This window comes from Pteronotus mesoamericanus, unplaced genomic scaffold (assembly GCF_021234165.1).
Source record: "Pteronotus mesoamericanus isolate MK-2021 breed Mesoamerican mustached bat unplaced genomic scaffold, CSHL_Meso_final contig_94, whole genome shotgun sequence".
NCBI lineage: Eukaryota > Metazoa > Chordata > Mammalia > Chiroptera > Mormoopidae > Pteronotus > Pteronotus mesoamericanus.
The window spans coordinates 5,043,616-5,066,201 of record NW_026555285.1 but is presented as its reverse complement, the minus strand read 5'-3'; the positions used below and the strand labels follow the sequence as shown (position 1 = coordinate 5,066,201).

Below are 22,586 nucleotides of genomic sequence, written 5' to 3'. Positions count from 1 at the left end.
CTGATAGTAACTCCAGGAAGCAGATAGTCCCTTTGCAGGAGCTGCCTTGGTTCCAAAGGCCACAAAGTGGATATGATGAGAGCTAGATCTGTTTCTCAGCCTGATCTAGGAAATTGTGCTCTCTCATTCCTCCCTTCTTCCCTTGTTTTCTTTATGAAATTTGAATACTTTGTTTCTAAACTTAAAGTTGAAAATTATGCTTCTTACATGAATCTTGCATACCTGAGCTCTCAATAGATACCTTGTAGTGGTTCTGAAATGGCTATGAATGTGTTTAGGAGAATAAAGACACTATAATAATTGAATTTTTTCATTTCCATTTGTTGTTTTGGCATAGTTCTCTTAATTAGTCCATTTATGTATCAATTTTTTTTTTTTTACTTTATGGGAAGAATACACTCATATTACCAAACAGCTGAAAACTACACTTTAATTTTCTTTCTGATTTCTCTATATAGCAAATTGCACAGAGTTTAAAAGATGAACAGAAGAAGGTACCTTCAGAAGCTTCTTTTTCAGATGTTCAGTTAGAAGAAACAAAGTCTAATAATCTGACAAAATCTGGTATGTTAAAGTGTTTTGACTTCCAACTTTCATTTATTCATTTAAAAAACTTTTATTGAGGAGTTATCATATCCCAGGCATGAAAAACATCTTGTGCTTTTGTGGAGCCCACACTTTAGTCAGGGGAGATTAACAAACCACAGGCATAATTTCAGTGGTGACATATTAAAAGTATGCACAGGGCACAGAAGAGAGGCATCAAAATTATGAAGGGAGATGAAATTTGAGTGCAAGAAGGTAGGTTCAATGAGAAGTGTGTTGTCTGAAAACCGTAGAGGTTATAAAGATGAGTCTGAGAAAGCCAGGTAAAGTGAGGTAAGGTAGAATAGTATTGAGGATGGCATGCACGATTGGAAGACTGGCTGCTTTGGGCAAGTCAAGTTGTTTGGTGTGCTTGGGCATAGGCTGTTTGTATTGTAGTAGGAGCACGTAAAACAGGCCACATTGTGATAGGGTGTTAGGTGTCCCTTGGACTTTGAACTTCTAGTTAATATAATGCATTGGGATAACTGCACCATTGGATTTGCATATTATAAATGTATCGAGTGCCTGGGACTGGGGTAAAAAAAATAACAAATACATGTGATAACTTGAACTGGGTGCATGTTATGCAAGGAAAAAACTTGTCCAAGAATAGCCTTGGGTACTCATGAGTTACCTTGACAAAAAGCTAGATGGGAAGTAGGGCATCTTTTCTCCCCACCCTGCCTGCTCCAGCTGTAAAGGTAACACTAAAGCTCAGCTCCCTATAGGACTGGCTAGGAGTTGGGGGCACTGAAACTCCATGAATCTAGCTGCTCCCAAATCCCCAGGTTTAGGGCATCATCGAATACTGAGTCAATTCTATAAACAGTTGGTACCCCAAATCCAGATTGCCAAGCAGCCTGGGTATTCCCCATCTAACAAAGCCATTTTATTATGCTTGCTAGGAAGAAAGACCCATAGGGGGCTGAAATTTTGCCCTCTGAAATAGAATCCATGCCACGTTCTAGTGTACATCTTGGTGCTAGTTTATATCTTGGTTCTAGTATATATCTTAGTCGTAGTATCTACCTTAATCCTAGTAAATCTTTGAAGAGTTGTTGGAGAGACTAGAATACATTTCTGCCTTCCCAACCCTGGCTTTGTACGTTTTCCCTTTCCTCCCAAAAGCCTATTCTTTAACCGATACCTGGCTTTACAATAATGTAATGTTGGCAGAACTAGACAGACTGATTAGGAGATGGTTTCTTTTGAAAGAGAGGTGGTTTGAGCCAAGGTGTGACTCAGGGATGGAGAGGAATGTATAGATGAAGGATATGGTTGAAGTTTGAATCAACAGAATTTAATGACACACTAGGTTGGGGGCTGAGAAAGATTGAGTAAAGTCCATATGGAGCTACAGAGAGCATCCGTGTTCTATGACTCTAGAGCTGTGTTGTCCAGCATGGTAGCCACCTGCCATTAAATATGTGAATTGTAGCTAGTCTGAATGCATCGTGAGTGTGTAAAATACACACCAGATTTCAAAGACTTACTATGAAATAATGGAAAATATCTTATTAGTAATTTCTATACTGATTACATGTTATAGTGAAGATATTTTGTATATAGTGGATTAAATAAAATATATTAAAATTAATTTTACTTGTTTATTTGTATTTTTCTTCATGTGGCATTTTAATATCACATTTATAACTCACATAATATTTCTGTTGGACAGTGCTACTCCAGAGCTATAAAGAGAGACTGGTCCAGAGATAAAGACAGAGGATTAGTTGATGCCTTGGGCTTGTTATATAAGATCACTCCAGGACAGAGAGTTCAGTTGTGATAGCAGAAGTCTGGGGAGAGTGCCTTAGCGATGCTGATGTTAAGGAGCAAATGAGGTAAAGGAATATAGTGGGTTCACTGAGAAAGAATAGCCAGAGAGATCAGAAACAGGCAAGGGGCTAGGGTATGACTGAAGCCAAAGGAAGAGGAGTTGCAGTGTATTTTGAGTAAATAGGTGAAAAATGGAAAATCACGAAGATATTGTCAGAGAGTAGGATTCTAAGATTAGTAATTAGGAGCTGAGATAATAATAAAGTACTTCTGAAAGAGAGTCATAAGAAAATCTGTCTGTGTGATAGGTGGTAAGAGATGGAAGTGAAGATCTTTGGAGTTGGGAAGGTCTATGAATGATACAGCTTAGAGCATGGAAGGCAGGCTGTCAGACAAACCAGCTTTGATTAATCTTCCTGTTTAACATTGCTTTGTTTGCTTGTCACTCCCCCCCTCCATTGGCTCCCTTTTGCTTTCATATGACTACATACAGATCTGCCTCCTTTTCGATAGCTGCACGGTATTCTCTAACACATGTATACTGTTCGTTTATTCCATAAAGATTATTGATCACAGTTTGGGAAAAGCAGTTAGGTTGAGTATGTGAGAACATGAATGCATACATATATACATATTGTGCTATATCTCATCTGTTACTAAGTTTCTTAATGGCATTCTTGATTAAAGGTGGACTAGAGAAAGTGGATGCCTCCAGCAAATGGTAGCTAGCAAGAGCAGTTTATAGTTGCTATGCAAGTAAGATAAATCTATGTGTGTGTGAAATGTGTTTTCTTTTCCGTCTGGGTTTAGGTTCAACAGAATCTTTCAATCCCCGACCACAGACCACGATTTCTCCAGCAGATCTTCATGGAATGTGGTACCCTACTGTTCGACGAACTCTTGTGTGTCTGTCCAAATTGTACAGATGCATAGATGTATGTGTGTAAATTTTTGTATCTTTACTGTAAATTGCTTGTTATTTCATTTTCTTTTAAATTTTAATTTTATTTTATGATCTTGATACAACATTTTGTTTGGTATTAGAGTAGAATCATATGGTTTTTAGATACAAATATAATTTTAAGATCAATCTGATCAGGGGTTCTTAACCTGAGCATTCTGTAGACCCTTAGAATCCACTAATGGGCTTTGGGTAGTCTGTGAACACCTTGATGTTTTTGGTAAAATTATGTATACATGATTGTATCTGTGTCTTTCTGAGGAGAAGGGCTATAGATTGTATTGATTCTCATTGGGGCCTATGACCACAAATAAGTGTAAAACTATGGATTAATTCATTTGTTTTAGTTTATAGATGAAGAAAAAGAGTTGCAGAAAGGTTAAGTGATTTATCCAATGTCACATAGGTATCATATACATTTAGTATTTAAATTTAGTATTAAATGCAACTACTTTAGTTTTGCACTCAGTTTAAATCAGCTTCCTTAACAAGTCATATTTGCATGTTTTTCTAACCATGGACTGATTTTACTTATTTGCTGAAATTAGTAGTACCCCTTCTCCCCTGCCCCTGCTTCCCTTTTTTTTAAGCCCCAACTTAATACTGTGCATTAATTTAAGGGAATTTCTTTTAAGCATTCCAGTTTATCGTTATCAATCCCTGAAAGATCAGATTTGTCTGCATTCATTTACAGTTAGTGGTTTGCTGCTGATCCAAAATAGTTTATAAAATTCAGTGGTTTTAATTTACTTTTTAAAAATTAATTTGATTACTTTAACCCAAATAACATAGAGAAGTGATTAAATACAAGTCATGTAATTAATTGTCTAGATGCCACTGTTTCTTTTCTTTTTATTTTTCTTTTTTTAAGATTTTATTTATTTATTTTTAGGCAGAGGAAAGGGAAGGAGAGAAACATCAATGTCTGGTTGCCTGTCAGGTGCCCCCACTGGGGACTTTGCCTGCAACCCAGGCATGTCCCCTGACTAGGAATTGAACCCGTAACTCTTTGGCTCGCAGGCCAGCACTCAATACACTGAGCCACACCAGCCAGGGCTAGGTGCCACTGTTTCTTATGAAAATGGATCAAAAGGGTATGTGTATCCCCTCTCCCTATGGAGATGCTCTGAGTCAGAGTTCTAGGGCCTGAACAAGGTTGTACAGTTGTTTCATTGGCTCAGTAGAGTGCACACTACTCAGTATCTATTTTCAACTGCACAGTTACTGGATTTTGTGCTTGGAGATTTTGAAGTTCAGCTACAAAGTGCTTTTTGCCCAGTTTTGGGACTTTTTGAAGTGAGGCCATATCACCTCTACAGAGGTAGATGTCTCACAGCCAATGAGGTCTCTTCCAGAGGGAGTTTTGGACATTGGCATTACTTTTCCCCAGGCTTCCCAGCAGGTATATTGAATGATGGTATTATGCTGGGATTCAGAAACTTCCTACAGTGGAGCCATGATCCCAGGAAAAATGTGCAGGGGGCATATTCCACATAGAACCTAGGATTGTCATCCCAGATCCTAGTGAATCCTCTTAGTTTCTTAACATGGATTGTAGCCAAACAGTAGATAGGTTTAAGGATGTCACTGTGCCTGTATTTATTTTGTGCCGTAGACCTGCTTATTTTTTTTCACTTATCTTACATTTATGTCTTATCCTTCTCTATCTTACCCATCAAAGATGAGGAAAGACAAATCCTGTGAAAACCCCATTAAGACTGAACAAGGAGAAAGAGAGGGTCTTAGTTTAAGCTGCCATCTTTAGGCTTCTTTAAAGTAGAGTCAGTGACCTAACAAGAGGCCGCCCTTGTCTCTTCTTACTACAGTAACCTCAAGGGAAACAAAAGAGAGGGAACGAAAACAAAATAGCATCAAGTATGAGACCAGGGCCCAGGACTGTGGCCTAATAATACATATTTTGCTCATGCTCATTCATAACAGTTCCATTTTGGGTGGAATGGACACAGGGCAGGAAGCAAGGGGGCTGACAGGAGTGCCTGCCCAGACCAATATGTGACACCTCTAGGAAGACACAGAAATGACAGAATTAATTTAAGAATCATACTTAATATGCCATTTTATAACCTGATTTTTTCCACCTAATTATATTTTATAGGTTTTCATCACCTCCTTTTGCATTCTTTGATTTCATGAAGTGTTCTATAATTTAGATTACTAGTATTTTATTTGTCAGCCCTTTTATCACTGAACATTTATTTCTAGCTTTTTGCTGTTTTAAATAGTACCGTGATTAAGAGCCACATGCATGAATTTTATACATTACTAATTACTTAGGATAAATTTTTAGAAGTGGATTTACTAAGAGTTTGTTTTAAAGTTGTTTTTATATATTTAAAAAACTTCCTCCAGCATGAGATGATATTGGAGTGAGAGCTCTATGAGGTCAGAATTATGTCAGTCTTGTCTACCCACCACTGTACTTCCAGTATCTAGCACAGAGTTTGGCAGGAGATAGGTGCTCAGGAAGTATTATTAAAAGGTCCATGAATGTTTTGAGAGATGTAAATTATAAAACTATGTGTTAGTCTAGAAATACTGTATTGGAAAAGGAAATTCCAGAAGGAATATGGCCAGTAACATAAATTAATCCAATGGATGAGGACAAGCAGTTGGTCCTTATGCTCAACCTGTGACCCTTTTTTTCTGTTTGTGAGTGCTACAGGGTGATGTTTCTTTTTATTTCACCAGAGGGCGGTGTTCCAAGGATTATCACAGGAAGCCTTGTCTGCCTGCATTCAGTCGTTACTTGGAGCATCAGAAGCTATCAGCAAAAATAAGGTTTGATAAAGTGTTATGTGCAATCTTGTTACTTATAATAATATTGTGGAATATAGCATTTATTTATAGGCACATACGTTTAAAGCCATTTTAGCAGTAGGATTTGTTTAATGACTTGATTTTGAGGCCCTTTGAGAGAAACTAGGATTTCATTGTAGTGCTAAATAAAGACTACACTATGTAAGAGGACTCCAAGTTTGCTAAAGTACCAAAAATAATAATTAGGTTATAAATTTTATAGGATAAAGATTTCTTGTTACAGCCTTAGCAACTGGGAAGGTGTTGGACTGCTATTTCCTTGGAATACCAAAACAGGGTTTTTAAGGAAACGTAGTGAATTATAACCATCCCTACAATGTTGTTTTAATTTAATTTAATTTAATTTAATTTAATTCTCAATGATTTTTTAAATAATTGAATGGCCTTACCTGGAGGAAGTCAGCCAGTCAGTTTGGAGGACAGGCAGTTGTGACCCATGAGTTGTATGACTAGACGTAGTTATCATGACTTTGTGACATACAGTTTTTAATTAGGAAGAGATCTGGGGCTGAAAACTGCTGCCTTGTGCTTCTCCCAAGACCTCTGAGATTCTTTTTCTGGAAACACAGCATGGTTTACAGTATTGCTCTGCTAACTCTTTACTGAAAATACTTGCTGCCTGTGGGGTTGTTTGAAGCCAAATTTCTTTGCTGCTTGGAGTGTTCAAACCTTGTTAACCTTTCTGGACTTCCAGATTTACAAACTTGATTTCTGACTTAAAAGGCTTTAAACAAATTTTTTTAAAAAACCCAAAAAACCTTACAAAAGAATTTGGGGTCCTGTTGTTAGGAAATTCCACCTTTGTTTGTGACCACTGTGTGTTCCCATTTGGAATGGAAAATTGAAGTGAAATTTTGATATGGGGACTATAAGAGGGTGGATACTTAAGTTATAGACAGGCAGATTTAAATTCTAAAAAGCTTTTTTTTTTTCAGATTTTATTTACTTGTTTTTAGAGAGAGAGGAAGGGAGGGAGAAAGGGAGAGAAACATTGATGTGAGAGAGAAATATCTATTGATTGCCTGTCACAGGCCCCCAACAGGGGACCTGGCCTGCAACCCAGCTATGTGCCCTGACTAGAAATTGAACTGGTGACGTTTTGATTTGCAGGCTGGCACTCAGTCCACTGAGCAACACCAGTCAGGGCTTAAAAAGTATTTTCAAATTGAGCTCTCCTTTTTTAAAATGGGCAAAATATATATAACTATGTAATGAAGACATACATTAAAAAATTGTAACATTGATGCCCTGGCTGGGTGGATCAGTTGGTTGGAGCATCATCCCATTCACCAAAACAGTGCAGGTTTGGCACCTGGTTAGGGCACACACCCAGGTTGTGGGTTTGATCCCTGGTGGGGGCACATATGGGAGACAACCGATTTATGTTTTTCTGTGTTTTTCCCTTCCTTTCTCTCTCAAATCAATAAACATATCCTTGGGTGAGGATTTAAAAAAGAAAATGTAACATTGAAAGCTTCTGGCCCTGGCCTGTGTGGCTCAGTGAATTGAGTGCTGGCCTGCAAACCAGAGGGTTGCTTGTTCGATTCCCAGTGAGGGCACATGCCTGTATTGTAGGCCAGGTCCCCAAAGGAGGCTCATGAGACGTAACTGCACATTGATGATTCCCTCCTTCTCTTTCACCTTCCCTTCCCCTCTCTAAAAATAAATAAAATCTTAAAAAAAAACACTCTTTTCCTCCTTTTTTCTCCTTATTTATTTATTATATATTATTGACTATGCTATTACAGTTGTCTCAATTTTTCCCTCTTTATCCTTCTCCACTCAGCACCCCCACTCGCCCTGGTAATCCATACACCATTGTTCATGTCCATGGCTCTTGCGAATAAGTTCGTTGGCTACTCCAAATTATTTTTTCAAATAGATTTCCAATTTCTTGCTCTTTTTCTTCTCCTTCTGGCACCCCTATGATGTGAATGCTGGACCACTTGAAGTTGCGATGGAGGTTGCTTACTTTATCCTTGTTTTGTAAAGTACATTTCCTAAACTGTACTTTATGTCACCATGGCTATTCTGTAACTACCAATTTGTACTTCCTAATCCCCTCACCTCTTCACCCATTCCCCCACATCCCCCTCCCATGTGGGAACCATCAAAACACCCTCCATATCCATGATTCTGTTTTTTAAAAAAATATTGGTTATACTGTTACAGTTGCCCCATTTTCCCCCTTTCCTCCGCTCTGCCCAGTGTGCCCCTTCTCTCCAGCAATCCTCCTTCCCCTTAGTTCATGTCCATAGGTTGTGTGTGTAATTTCTTTGGCTTCTCTATTTCCTATACTATTCTTAACTTTCCTCTATTTGTTCCTAACAATTATGCTTCTTAATCCCTGAACCATTTCCCCATTCTCCCCCTTCCCCCACCCAGTTCATCACCCTCTATGTGATGTGCCTACGATTTTGTACGTGTTCTGGTTGTTTGCCTAAATTTGTTTTATATTCAGTTGTTACTAGTTGTGAATTTGTTGCCTTTTTAATGTTCATGGTTTTGTTCTTCTTTTTCTTAAATAAGTCCTTTTATACTTTCTGTAATAATGGCTTAGTGGTGGTGAACTCCTTTAGCTTTACTTTGTCTGGGAATCACTTTATTTTCCCTTCCGTTCTAAACAATAGCTTTCCTGGGTAGAGCAGTCTTTATAGGTCCCCGTTTTTCATGACTGCATATTTCTTGCTAGCCTCCCCAGGATGCAAAGTTTCTTTTGAGAAATCAGCTAACAGTCTTACAGGAACTCCCCTGTAGGTAATAACTGCTTATCTCTTGCTGCTTTTAAGATTCTCTCTTTATCTTTATCCTTTGGCATTTTCATTATGGTGTGTCTTGCAGTGGTCCTCTTTGAGTCCTTCTTGTTTGGGAGACTGTGCTTCCTGGACTTGCATGTCTATCACCAAACTTGGGATGTTTTCTTGCATTATTTTTTCAAATAGATTTCCAATTTCTTGCTCTTTTTCTTCTCCTTCTGGCACCCCTATGATGTGAATGCTGGACCACTTGAAGTTGCCATGGAGGTTGCTTACTTTATCCTTGTTTTTTTTGGACTCTTTTTTTCTTCTTCTTGTTCTGATTGATTGTTTTTTGCTTCCTTATGTTCCAAATCATTGATTTGACTCTTGGCTTCATCCATTCTACTGTTGTTGCCCTGTAAATTGTTCTTTATTTCAGTTAGTATATCCTTTGTTTTTGACTGCATCTTTTTTACGCTGTTGAGGTCCTCAGTAAGTTCCTTGAGCATCTTTATAACCAGTGTTGTGAACTCTGCATCTGGTAGACTGCTTATCTCCATTTCGTTTAGGTCTTTTTTCTGGAGTTTTATCTGTTCTTTCATTTGGGTCCTGTTTCTTTGTCTCCTCATCTTGGCAGCTTCCCTGTGTTTGTTTCTATGTATTAGGTAGAGGTGCTATGACTCTGTATCTTGGTTGTGTGGCCTATATAGTAGGTGCCCTATAGGGTCCAATGGCATAGTCTCCCCATCACCCAAACTGAGCACTCAAGGCATGCCCTTTGTGTGGGCTGGGTACACCCATCTCTTGTAGTTGAACCTTGATTGCTGTTGGCAGGTCAATGGGTTGGATTTACCCAGGCCAGTCAGCTGAATGGACTGGCTGTAACCACTGACCACCAGTGGAGGCCCTATGTGGAGGATCAGCTGTGCAGGGGCAGGGTGTTGGCGCTCTGATGTGGTCTGTAGCTGTCCACTGGTTGCACAGGGTCTGCAGTTTCCTGGATAGTGCTGGCCAAGGTCAGCCCCCACCTGTGTTTTGCTTGGGGACACTGGCACGAGCTGTAAAGTAATCTGAGATGGCTGCTACTTGTGCTGGGTTTGGAGATTCCCATGCAAAGCCAAGTGGTGAATCTAGGCTGGCTGCTGCTAGTGCTGGGCCTGGGGCCAATTAGCAAGAGCTACTGGGGCTGGGAGCTCACTGAGCCTGGCTGTTGCTTGTTTGAGAGGATTTAGGAAGTTGTGAAACATGAGCCAAGACCAACTATTCATATGGGAAAGTCATGTTACAGTTCAGGTGGGCCTGTAAGTTGTATGGGACAGAATCTTGGGATCTCGAAGGCAGGGCAAACAGTGTTAGCCAGGTTGATGGAGTCTTGGATGTGGTACCCACCTTCTGGCTCTGTGGCTCTTTGGGAGGAGGGTTCAGAGAAGGGACAATGGTCTGTGTTGCTTGTCTGTCTGGGAGGGGAGAAAGCTGCCCCCCAGCGCTCACCTGGATGTTGGACAGTTCTGTTCCTCTCTCTTTACCACTGGTGCCTTTCAGGCTGCTACCCCAGTGCTGGAGCTCGGTGGGAGTGAGTGTATAAATCTTTGTGTGGGCTCTTTAAGATGAACTGCCTGGGACTTCAGAAATTTCTTCCACTGACTCAATCCCTTTTGGTTTTTGCAGCTAGAAAATATAGGGACTTACGTTCATGGCACTGGAATCTTGGCCTGGGGGCCTGGTGTGGGGCTGGGACTCCTCACGCCCAAAGTATCCCTTCTGAATTTTTACCCACCACACCTTGATGTGAGACCAACCTGTTCTGCATCTCTGCCCCTCCTACCAGTCTGGTTGGTTGTGGTTTCTTTAATTCCATAGTCATCAGGCTCCTATTTTACGCTGTTTCTGATGATTCTGAGTGATGGTTGTTCTGTAGTTTATTTGTAATTTCGATGTGGTTGTGTAGGAGGGGAGCCGTGTTTACCTATGCCACCATTTTCTCCAGAAGTCCCTACATTTTAATTTAATTTTCTAGATTTTCTAGAGTGAGCATGTATTCCTTAGATCATTAGGAGAAAAAAAATTGTCCTAATTAAAAAATAGTTCATATGCTTATGTCCTCTTGTATCACTGTCCTCTTTTTTTAAGGGAGGAGCGAAGAGCCTTTTGATAATTCAGTTTTTGCCCTCATCAACTCTTTTACCTATTTCTTACATATTATAAGGGGTTTCAGTGTGTATGAGGAAGCCCTCAATTTAGTTAGCATTAGTGAATTTATGTTCATGGAGTTTGTATACTTTTGGCTTTCAGCATTTTTTTAAACTTCACCCAATTTTATGTTTATTGATTTTAGAGAGGAAGTGAGAGAAACATGTAATAGTTGACTCACCTATGGGCACCATCCGGGGATTGAACCCGCAACCTGTGTGTACCCTGACCAGGGATCAAACCTGCAACATTTTCAGTGTATGGGACAACACTCCACCTAACTGACCCACCTAGCCAGTGTACCTTTCAGCTTTTTTTGAGACAAACTGATGATATGTCCGGGAGTAATTTTTCAAATGCTGTGCAGAATAATAGTTGTGGTTTCTTTTATGCACTTGAAATTAAGGAGAGTAAGTTAGGGAAGGCTACATGAAGGTGGGAGAAAGCAAGGTGAGGATTGAATTACAGGATAGTTAAGATTATTTGCTTTCGGGAGGGTGTTTACATTTTAGATAGAGGGGTCTGAAAGAGGCATATTAAAGGTGTATTAACCTGGGCTCACAGTAACAATGGACAGGGCTTTCTTAAGGTAAAGCTATATCTTTCAGTAAAGAAGTTGTATTCCTGGAGCATAACTACCCAGCATGACCTGCCTGGTTAGGAATTTATGATCAAATGACCCCGAGGTTACTTTTCATAGAACCCCTTTTCTTGTCCTCAGTTCCTCCTTTTGGTCATAAGTCAATCAAAAAGATGCATCGATGACCAACCTTTTGGTCAGAAAGTGTGGTCTCACGGCACTAGTGGGGCTTATTCCAAGGGATGCTTAGTATTGACCTTGTCTTGTTGATCATTGGGGATGAGGCAATACCATCCATAATCATGGGACTCTGAGTTGAGGCTGAATTTTCCCCAAAAAGGAAGGTAAATAGCAGGCAGTCAGGTCTTCTGACCTTCATTGTGAATAAAACACTCTGGATCATTTCTATCCTGTGAACTGTCATGTTTGAGTTTTGTCTCATTGACGAGTTATGTCTATTTTTCTTTATTTGGCATCTACAAATAGTATAACATTTGTATAAGACATGTAAAGGATAGTAACAGTTATCTTATATATGTTCAGTAATCATAAACATTTGGACTATATATCAAAACCCAAAGAATAAGGACTATTATTATACTAATATTAATGGACAAGTAATGACAAGCAAAATGGATTCTGAGCTCAGTGTCAATGAGTAGGTACACAGGCCTTGTTGATGTCTTGGGATGTCTGCCTCTGATGTTAACAGCTTCTCATCCTCTAGGAGTCTTTGATGGCCATTGTAGGTGGTGGCAAGTTTCAGAGACAAGGGTAGAGGTCCATTTGTACTTATGTGCCTGATCAGTTTTCTTCCAGTGAGATTGGAGAGTGTCTTTTATTTGATGGTCATTTTAGAAAACAATATCTAAAGTCTTTGTCTCCTGAGAAGTTTGCTGTGAAACGAAGCAGTTACCAACTTGGCTTTTTTTTTTTTTAAGTGATTGTATCAGACTTTGGCAGTAGTGTAAGACATTTCCTTTTAATAATGTCAGCTCATAAGTTCCTTCATCTAAGTTCAGTTCAAATGCACTGCGATGGATAAAGGAATGTAAAAACCAAAAAATGAGTTTGCCAGGGAGCCAGGAAAAGAACCAAGCAGCCATTGTAGGCTTCCTGTAGTCCCAACTATTTACCTTACTGTCATTGTTAACCCTTATAATATACCCTAGAAATTTTTCATCAGTTATTTTAAAATGTTTCTCATGTAATTTAACATAAGAAACAAATCCTTTGAGGTGTTCCAGGGTCCCTTCTGGAACATTGCAAAGTTATTCGATCATATATGGAGATTTTAACCCTTAAAGCCTCAATCTCTAATGAAAAGGTATGAAATAAGCAATTTGATTCTTTAGCTTGGCAGATTTATGAGGACATTTTATAACCTCTAGGAACATATTTCACAAGCATTAATGTCAATTGTTAACATGGATTTATTTTTGTAAAACTTAGGTAAAATAAAGGTATGTCTGTTTTACTTAAGTAAACCAACAAACAAATTAGTTTATATTTAATAAGGATTAATCTTTGATCATGTGAATTTGAAAACCATTTGAGTTAGTTTCTATATTTGTGAGAATTCTAAGATAACCAATCCTTTACAAGCAGTTGCCTTTAAATTAATTTTAACATTAATAATAATTTGGGCCATATTTCTTTGTCTCAGTGCACCTGTTACATTGGAAGGGGCGGAGCCTTAGGTATTCACCAGAGTGGGGCAACCCAGGACACTGCTTTGCGATGCTCTTTGTCGGGGAGGGGTTCGAGAGGGAACAGTGCCTCTTGCTTGGCTCTCAGCAGGCTTTCAGTCACTTCCCCTTCTATCCACAAGCAAATCGGGCCCTTCTAGCACTGATTCCTGGGTGGGTGGGTTTGTGTACTTTGTAGGATCCCATGGGTCTCTCAGTGGACCCTCCTGTGAGGCTGGGAGTTTTTCCTGCCACTGCAACCCCCACAGTTTTTTACAGGCAGCAGTTTTGAGGCTTTCTTTTCTCACGCTGGAACCCTGGAATGCACAGTCTGTCTCGATCCCCAGCTGTTGCTCCAGTTGATCCAAATACAAATGTGGAACTGCCGGTCCACCAGCTGCTGCCTTGCCGTGCATCCTCTCTGCCCTGGCTGCCTGTCTGCACCCCTCCTACCAGTCTGGATGATTATTTCTTCTTTAGAGCCTTGGTTGTTGGACTTCATACAGTTTGATTTTTCTGGCAGTTCTGGTTATTTTTTGTTTTTAAATTTATTGTTGTCCTTCTTTTGGTTGTGCGAGGAGGCAAAGTGTGTCTACCTACACCTCCGTTTTGGCCAAAAGTCCTCTAAAAAATTGTGTATTTATTCTTACATGTTTAAACTTCAGTCACGTGCAAAGTACTCTCCATTTGATGCAGTACACCTCCTGAAACTTTTTTTTCCCCGCTGCTCAAAACAGTTTTTTAACTTGTTAATTTCGCCTTTTAGCAGCAGGAGCACTAAGAAGCCTTTTAGTGCTTCTGCTGCTTTTGTTTCACCTCTTCCACATTGGCAAAATGTTTCCCTTTGAGGACCTTTTTCATTCAAGGAAACAAACAAAGTTGCTTGGGAGGACATCAGGTGAAGGTGGGTTGCGGCCGGAGGTCATGCCATTTTTGGTCAAAAACTGCTGAACACTCAGTGTGGTATGGGCAGATGCACTCATAAATCATGCATCGTGAGTTGGGCAAACACGTTGAAAGAGTCTTCAAAAAAAAATTCACTGAAGCTGAACGCATCCTCCCGCAACAACGCCAGCTGGTGCCCTGATAGAGATGGACAGATGGGTTCCTAGAACACTCACCTTAGTGGAGGAAGCCTGTACTGCAAGGGGCCTGCCCTCCAGAAGATAAGTCAGTTCTTTTGGAGCCCCTCCCCCCCCAATATGTAAAGGCTTTTTTTGAAGCTTTGAGAAACCAATTAAATATGCTTTCCATTCTTTCTCCCTTATTTTATAGTCATTTTTTTTCTATTTGCATGCACAAAAGATTGATTTAGAAGTATCACAGGATTCTTATCTTGGTTATCTTAATATTAATGGGAGGCTGACTATCATGGGCCTTATTGATCTCAGAGACATGATTTCCTTTGTTAATTTTGAGATCTGTATTCTAGGAAAAGCCATCTCTTATGTGGACATTTCCAGATGAGCCAAGTGCAATAAATATCACTGTAGGACTGTACTACACTCTAGAGCAGCGATTTTCAACCAGTGTGCCACAAGAATTTTTAAAACATGTAATACCTGACTGTTTTAATCAGGGGTACTGACCTGTCTTCCCTTAGATTGTCAAATAAAAAAATGACAACAGCCAACACATTAGCCATTTGGTGTGAATGAATCAAAATTATAGCTATTTTTTGTCTGGTCGGCAAAAAATATATATTTTTGTTGTGCTGCAGAATTTTAGTAATTAGCTTATGTGTGCCATGAGATACAAAAAGTTCAAAATCGCTGCCTTAGAGGAAATTTTCCTCGGGCAAACCCACAAAGTTTCTTAGTCACCCAAGAATATCTGAGTAAGGGCCAGAGAGAACTTACTAGGTACCAGCGGAGTAGTGACTCTTTCTTAGGCATAGGCCCCTCTCTCAATCTCCTCTCTCGGGTTGAACCCATTGCAAGGTGCCCTGCCCTTCTCCCCAGGGCTCGCGCCCGCCTTGCTGGGATAAGCGGGGCTACGGCACTGGACGACTCCTCGTGCCCATCTCTGCCACTCCAGATGTGGGGATGTGAACCACCATTGTCATCCCATTGGTTATTTGGGTTGTGGAAGCAAGTGCCCTTTCTCTTTTGGTACGAAAGGGACTTCAGTTTCTCATTTAACCAGGAAAGGTTTCTTTCAGATATTCAGTAAGCCATACAATTAAAACGCTGAGATTAGTTCTGGCTGGTGTGGCTCAGTGGGTTAAGTGCTGGCCTGTGAACCAAAGGGTCCCTGGTTTGATTCTCAGCATAGGGCACATGCCTGGGTTTTGGGCCAGGTCCCTAGTAGGCGGCTTGTGAGTGGCAACCACACATTGATGTTTCTCTCCCTCTCTTTCTTCCTCCCTTCCCCTCTCTCTAAAAACAAGACAAACAAAAAAGCCTGACATTAAAAGCAGTAACCCGTATTTTCTCTCCTTTCCCTGGGCTCTCTCAATACTTATCCACCTTGAAGGGTTTTAAGAGCAGCTCAAGTAAAGTCATGGCCTGCTGCTTGAAGCAAGGAGTTCCAGAATCCTAAGAGAAACTAACCCAGGTTCAGCCAGTGCAGAGTGGGGAGCTAATGGGGCACAATGTACCTAGAACTGAGTATAAGTCTGCAGGGTAGTTCTGGGTGGACTTCTTCGGCATCCTGTGGACTACATCAAGTAGATGTTGATGTAAAAATGTCCAAACCTGTAGATAATTTTTTAAGTGTTTATTTTAGCCAAACTGATGACATCCTGGGAACTAGATCTCAAATGCTTCCTCAACTTTTAAAAAAGTGATCCATGAAAATTATCACTTAATGTCTTAGATACTTTTTTAAGGCAAGAAATAGTTCTTACATACTTAAATGGAGCACCTAGTATATCAGTTAACTGGAATGGCACTACTTGCTGGATCACAACAGCTTTAGTAAAGTAAACTGAATCTATGCTACACTCTTGTGACCATTGGAGTTGCTAATTCTTTTTAAAGCAGAGAAAGTATTCAAAATGTGTAGCATTCCCTACTTATCTAATGCTCTGTGTTCCAGACTGCAAAGTTAGTTTCCATCAGTCACTTACATATTGATTGTGTTTATTTAGAAGGTGGGGAGAGACCAGAGAGGAGTCACTTTGTTTCATAGCCCTTTTATTCTTTTCCTAATGTAGTATAATTTCATTAGAAATATTTTCAAGGTGGAAGGAGCAAACAGTTTTGTTCTTGTTAATATACAGACTCTTTTCTGAAATGAGAATTATGATTATTTATTGTTTGGGTCATAGCTTTGAGAACTAAGCTTGAATCACAAGCCTTTTGTGGGTGATTCCTGAGAGGGCACAAGGAAATGCAGAGACTCAGGTATAGGTGGCCAGTGCTCTGTTGGTGGCAGGATGATCCAGAATGGTAACCCTAAATAACTGTACATTTGGAGACTCCTTTTGTGCTTTTGTGTAAATATGAATATTTCAGATATTCTGGATTTTGAAACCAGTTTGACAAAATAGCAAAAACTGTGATACTGAAGAGAAACTAGAAAGGCTTGAGAGGTCAGAATCATGCTCACACTTTGCACATCTTTTACTTCCTGCTCTGTGCTGATGTTAGGCTGCATGTTCTCTTCTGCTTTTGCACCAGGTTAAAGTAGATTTGCCTTCACTTTCTTACTGTGTTGCTCTACAACCTTTTGTCTGATTTACTTTCTTAAATTTACTAAATAGAGCAAGTGACAGTGTTAGTAAGAGTTTGAACCAGGATTTTTCCAGATAATTCTAATCTGGATAATATGGGAAGAGTTCACAACAAAGGAGAGTGTTGGTGCCATAAGTTATGTTAAGAGTAAAAAAGTTAGGTCAGGCACCATAAACTTAGATTAATGTTGGCTAATAATGTATGTGTTCTATATATTAATATTTATATTTAATTTTTGATAATACCATTTTTCTGTCTTGTCATTTAGACTCAGATTGATGGACAACTTTTCTTAATAAAGCATCTTTTGATTCTTCGTGAACAAATTGCTCCATTTCACACTGAATTCACCATTAAGGAAATTTCCCTGGACCTCAAGAAAACTAGAGGTACTTTATTGTCCTGGTTGGCACAGTTGGGTGTGTTGGACCTGTCCAAATGTGTCAGCACAGGTTACAGGTTTATTTTATGTTCATCTGCAATTTTTTTTGCATGCTGTGCTTGCTAAGCATGTTACTTGTTCATACTAAGCTGAGCTGTCAATATCCTATTACATCTAACTTGCTGTATTTTCTTTGTGAAAGGAGCTTTATCTGAGCAGTTCAGTTTGTAAGATACCATCATCTCCCGTAGACTGCTACATAATACCATAACCAGTTTAAAAATGAAAAATCAGTATGACAACTATTTACATTGTCAGCTTGCCGGGATGGTTTTAAACATTGAGTTTGTCAGCTCATGAACATTCAGGAAGCCCGCTGAGTAAAAGGGGACGAGTACTTACCTGAGTCTGAAAAAGTCAGTCTCTGTTCCTGGCTCACCGTTTCATGGTTCTTGTGTGATCTTGGATGGGTGTTATCAAGATCAATTAAGATAATTTAGAATGAAAATGTATGTTAAAGTGCTTTGTAAGCTTAAGGTATTTAAACCAATGTAAGTGTAATTGTTACATTGGTTTTTTCGTAATCATGTAGATAGATAGGGTTTTTGAGTTGGCAATAGACATAGTCATCTTGGGAAAGATCCTTCATCTATCGTAATGATTTGTCTCTGAAGTAATGATTTGAAAAGATCAAAGTAGTTTTTTTCTAAGATGTTGATCGTAAGCAGTGAAGAGTATATCACAAATATCCCTCATTTTTCTTAAGTACTTAACAAAATTATCTAAACTTTATCTTTTCTTAACCATTTTCAAGAGAATTAAGCTCTAATGATTTAAGCCATTCATTTAGGTAATGAATGAACTTCTCTCATTGTCTTGGGGGAATTGAGAGAATTCATAGTCACTCAAATTATATTTTCTGTGTTCTATGGTTCAACAGAACTCCAAATATAGGATTTCCAAAGGTAGTAGTATGTTGTTCCCTAATGACTGTGCCTATATATTAGTAGACTTGATGTAACTTACCTGAGAGCCAACGTGAGTCGTCATGAGTCATAGTAAAACACTTTGCTTTTCTTTTTCTAATGCTCTCTTCTTTCCACCACAGAATGCTTTTTGGTTCTTTTGGAATTTGGATAATAAGCCTATGTGTTATTCATATATTTAGTGATATTCTTTTTTAAACAACAGCTAGATTTCTTGGTTTTTGACCTGAGAGAATCATGATTGTTTTTAGAGCGTGTTCTTATCAGAGGCTTCCATCTCTCAACCTTTCTAGTTGATTTTCTCCTTTTCAGTGTGGAATGTGGGAGTAGTGCTCTTACCCTTGAAGGATGCCAGGCGCTGATAGTCCTTACTTTATTTTAGTGATAGGATAAAGCAGGGCTGATTTACTTTCTTTCATTTTTTAAAAATTCATAATTTGTTGCTGTTCTAGTATAGCTCCACTGAGATGTGAGAAAATGAAGTACCCTAAAATTTTGGCAAATATTGGTTTAAAGTATATTTTCCCTAAAACATTATGAAGCCTATGTAATCTTACCATATGTAGACTTGATTCAATTACTGTAGACACTCTTTCAGGTATCTTGTAGAAAAGAGAACAGAAATAAAGAACCATTAACTAAAAAGCCTTTCTCTGAACACTGAATCTGATAATGGGGTTCTTTTTCAGTAAGATCAGGGTCAGGGCAGTAAGTACTCTTGTGGTAAAACCAAAGTTGGAAGCTTTGCATGCTTTGCTGTCTCCTGTTGGTCAAAGCAAAGCAAAGAAATGGTCTTTTCTGACTATCTCTTGCTCTCTTAACTTTTAAGCTTCTAACCTCTCCTGACTAATGTTACATCTTATTGCATTTGAACATCAATGAGACCTCAATTAATAATTTACATAGATTCTAGTTAGTCTGGAGGTTAAGGGGTAAATATGTCCTTTTGGTGTTTTCTTTCTGGCTGACACATTAGTTTATTCACTCTGCTTTAAATGAATAAATTTCTGTGCCAGCTGGGATCTTAACAAAAGAAGCTGGGTAAGTATATGAACATTAAAAAAAAAAACCTATATAGCAAAAAAGTAAAGCAGTAAAATTTTAAAGTATCAGTTGTTATTTATCATTTTTCTTGTTTTCTATAAGTGAATAGTTTAGTAGTCATTTTGCAGTTCTGACTTTTAGAAAAGAAATACGTGGGTGCTGTGGCCATCTTGGCACTGATCTCACTGCCATCATGGCGATGAGTTGGTGAAATGGAACTGTCCTTGCTTTGTGGTAATGTTGACACACTGAAACAGGAACTCAGCTTTTCTGTTGCAACTGTCCATATTTACTGGATGAGTAATTTTGTTTCACAGATGCAGCATTTAAAATCCTGAACCCTATGACTGTTCCAAGATTTTTTAGGCTGAATAGCAACAATGCCTTGATAGAGTTCTTGCTGGAGGTGAGAAGGAATCCTTTTCATTGGTGGTGGGAGGTACACGACATTCTTTACATGTCTGGTGATTTTTACACAGGTAAAAACAGGAGGAAATTTGTCATCTTTTTTAGGGTACTCCTGAGATAAGAGAACATTATCTTGACTCCAAAAAAGATGTGGACCGTCATCTGAAAACGGCCTGTGAGCAGTTCATTCAGCAGCAGACCAAGCAGTTTGTAGAGCACCTGGAGGAGTTCATAACAAAGGTACAGACCTTGGTGCATATTTGGTAAAGTCATTTTGAATTTTTCCTTAGATTTCCTTTTCATTTAATGTCTTGTGAAAACTCTGGCAGAGCCCTGGCCAGGTGGCTCAGTTGGTTGGAGCATTGTCACATACAAGAGGTTGCACCCATATGGGAGGCAACTGATCGATGTTTCTCTTTCACATCAGTATCTCTCTCTCTCCCTCTCAAATTAATAAAAACATGTCCTCGAGTGAGGGTTGAAAAAACCAAAAAACTCTGTGTCTCCTAGCTAAAATCTATTAACTAATACCAGCAATGAAAAATTCATATCATGGCTATTTTGACTTTCCTTTTCCCAGCTAATCATTAAAAAAATGTAAATGTTACTGAGAACTTTTCTCATAAAGATGTTTAAAAAATCTTGAAATTAACTTTAATTCATTAAACTTCTACTGCTTGTCCAGACTTATATTAGGAGACATAAAAAGAATAGACATATCACAGACCTTTGTATCAGATTTAGTTATCTAAGTCTTAACTGGAGAGACAAGCAAATTATTCATTTGTAACTTGTTGCTGGGTCCAATAACACTAACACCTGAAGCCTGTGATGAAAATAGAATATATCAGTTTTAAAAATAATAAATATCAGAAAACCAAGTACAGAAATGTTAAACCAATCTGACTAATGTTTGTTTATTGTTGGATTGTATTAATTGTTTAGTGGATTTAAGCCCGTAGTTAGATATTTGGAGCATGTGTATATATTTTTTCTTACCACATAAATTTTAAAAGAGGATGGTAGAAATGTTTTCTCCTGGGTTTTAATTTTAAAAAATGGTACAAATATTGAAGGAAAACCACCTTGGAGATTATATAGCATGCACAGGGTGGAGGAAAAGCAGGTTTACAATAGTTCATAGGGAAAATAATATAATAATTAATAAATAATAATACAAGAATAACCTCTGTGTTTTGTGTACTCACGACTGTGAACCTGCTTTTGCCCCACTCTGTAGTTTTGGGAGATCATCCACATTAACATTGGTGGGATATATTATAGAATATGTATTTTGCAGTAACAGAGTAGAAGAGTGAAACTTCATATAGAAACAAATTGATAATGAAATTTAGGATTAAAAGGTTTTTCTAGAAAAGCACAGTTTCCTTAAAATCAAGAGAATGAAAATCTACTGATGCTGTTGTCCAAGTTGACCTTAGTTAGATAAATCTGGTAGAATGGTATAGTTGTGCATTTTGGAAGACTGGACAGTATGAACATTTTTTAAAAATTAGAGGCTTCTGTAGAAAATATGTATTCTAAGCCTGAATTATATATGTGCTCTCCTCTCCATGAACATGCTACATATTTCTAGTGGGGACCTATGTAGGGCTAAGCTGTTCATGCATCTCTTTCTGTTCTCCCCTCACTGTGGAATTGGTGAGGGAAAGGCCCTCCTCTAATTGTCACTGAGAAACCAGTCCTATCCCCCCTTATTACTCTGTGGGGCCCTTGCTTACATCATTCACAGTTGCCTCATTTTTACTTTTTCCACCCTGGTCCTTCACTGCTCATCATTGAGTTTGCAGTCAACATATTTAGTAGAGGACTGAGCATCCCTTTTGTTTATGAAGCACAGAGTGAGTCTGAGACAAAGATAACACTGTGCCCACACACATAAGCATACAATGTAAGCAGTAGGGTTCACAAAGATATATTTGATCATTTAAGAATGACTTCCTAGAATTTGTGGACCAAACATTTTCACTTTTTCTTGGTGAATGTTACTACTATTCTGTATAGCAGAGACAGAATAAAGGGTTTAAAAACTTTAAAATGATTTTTTAAAGGTAAATTTGCAAGTGCAGAATATTGTGCCTCTTTTATTATAGTTGGCGTTTTATAAGGCAACCAGTGTATCTTGATAGATGATTGTAAGAAAACAGCATCCATAGGTGCAGAAAAGAAACAACATTTCATCTTTCATTTGGATGTATGCTTGTAGGTCTCAGTAGTTACCATTTGGATATAAGTCTCATCAACAAAATGTCCTCAGCTTGTTTCTAAGTTTGGACTGATTTGATAAATATATACGGATTTGCATAGTAAAACAAATTGTGTGAGTGTGTAGAGAACATTCTTAGATTGTCGGAGTTCTCGTTTTGAGCCTAAAGACTCAGGGTTTGATTCTGATCCCCTATCTCTTGATGTAAATTGGCTCTTTTGTTTATGAAGCTCCTCCTTTGGGCTATTCTTGTTGAGATGCTTCCTTTTCATTAATTCCCATTACATCCTTGGCACCTGGAGTAAAGTACAGCTTCATTTCACAGATTGGGAACCTAAAGTTTTTCAGAGTGACCCAGCTACACGAGATAAATATTTCTACATCTTAATATGAGGTCTGTTTAGAAAGTATCCAGCCATGTAATATGAAGAATAGAGACATTTACTGAAGAAGGTACAAGACACAAGAAACATTGTACATAGGGCAATGCTGCCTCAGTC

At 38.7% G+C, this 22,586-nt stretch overlaps 1 protein-coding gene across 2 annotated transcripts in view; it reads left to right on the top strand.

Annotated features, from left to right (window-relative positions):
* COG3 (component of oligomeric golgi complex 3) overlaps positions 1 to 22,586 on the top strand; it is a 95,655-nt gene that overhangs the window by 39,031 nt on the left and 34,038 nt on the right. The window contains exons 14-19 of one of the 2 annotated variants that reach the window (XM_054586352.1): positions 459 to 564; positions 3,178 to 3,302; positions 6,038 to 6,127; positions 17,308 to 17,428; positions 19,775 to 19,857; positions 19,965 to 20,099. In XM_054586352.1, the coding sequence (XP_054442327.1) occupies positions 459 to 564; positions 3,178 to 3,302; positions 6,038 to 6,127; positions 17,308 to 17,428; positions 19,775 to 19,857; positions 19,965 to 20,099 (660 nt within the window). Of the gene's footprint in view, positions 1 to 458; positions 565 to 3,177; positions 3,303 to 6,037; positions 6,128 to 17,307; positions 17,429 to 19,768; positions 19,858 to 19,964; positions 20,100 to 22,586 lie in introns of both variants that reach the window. The other variant, XM_054586351.1, reaches the window with a different exon arrangement.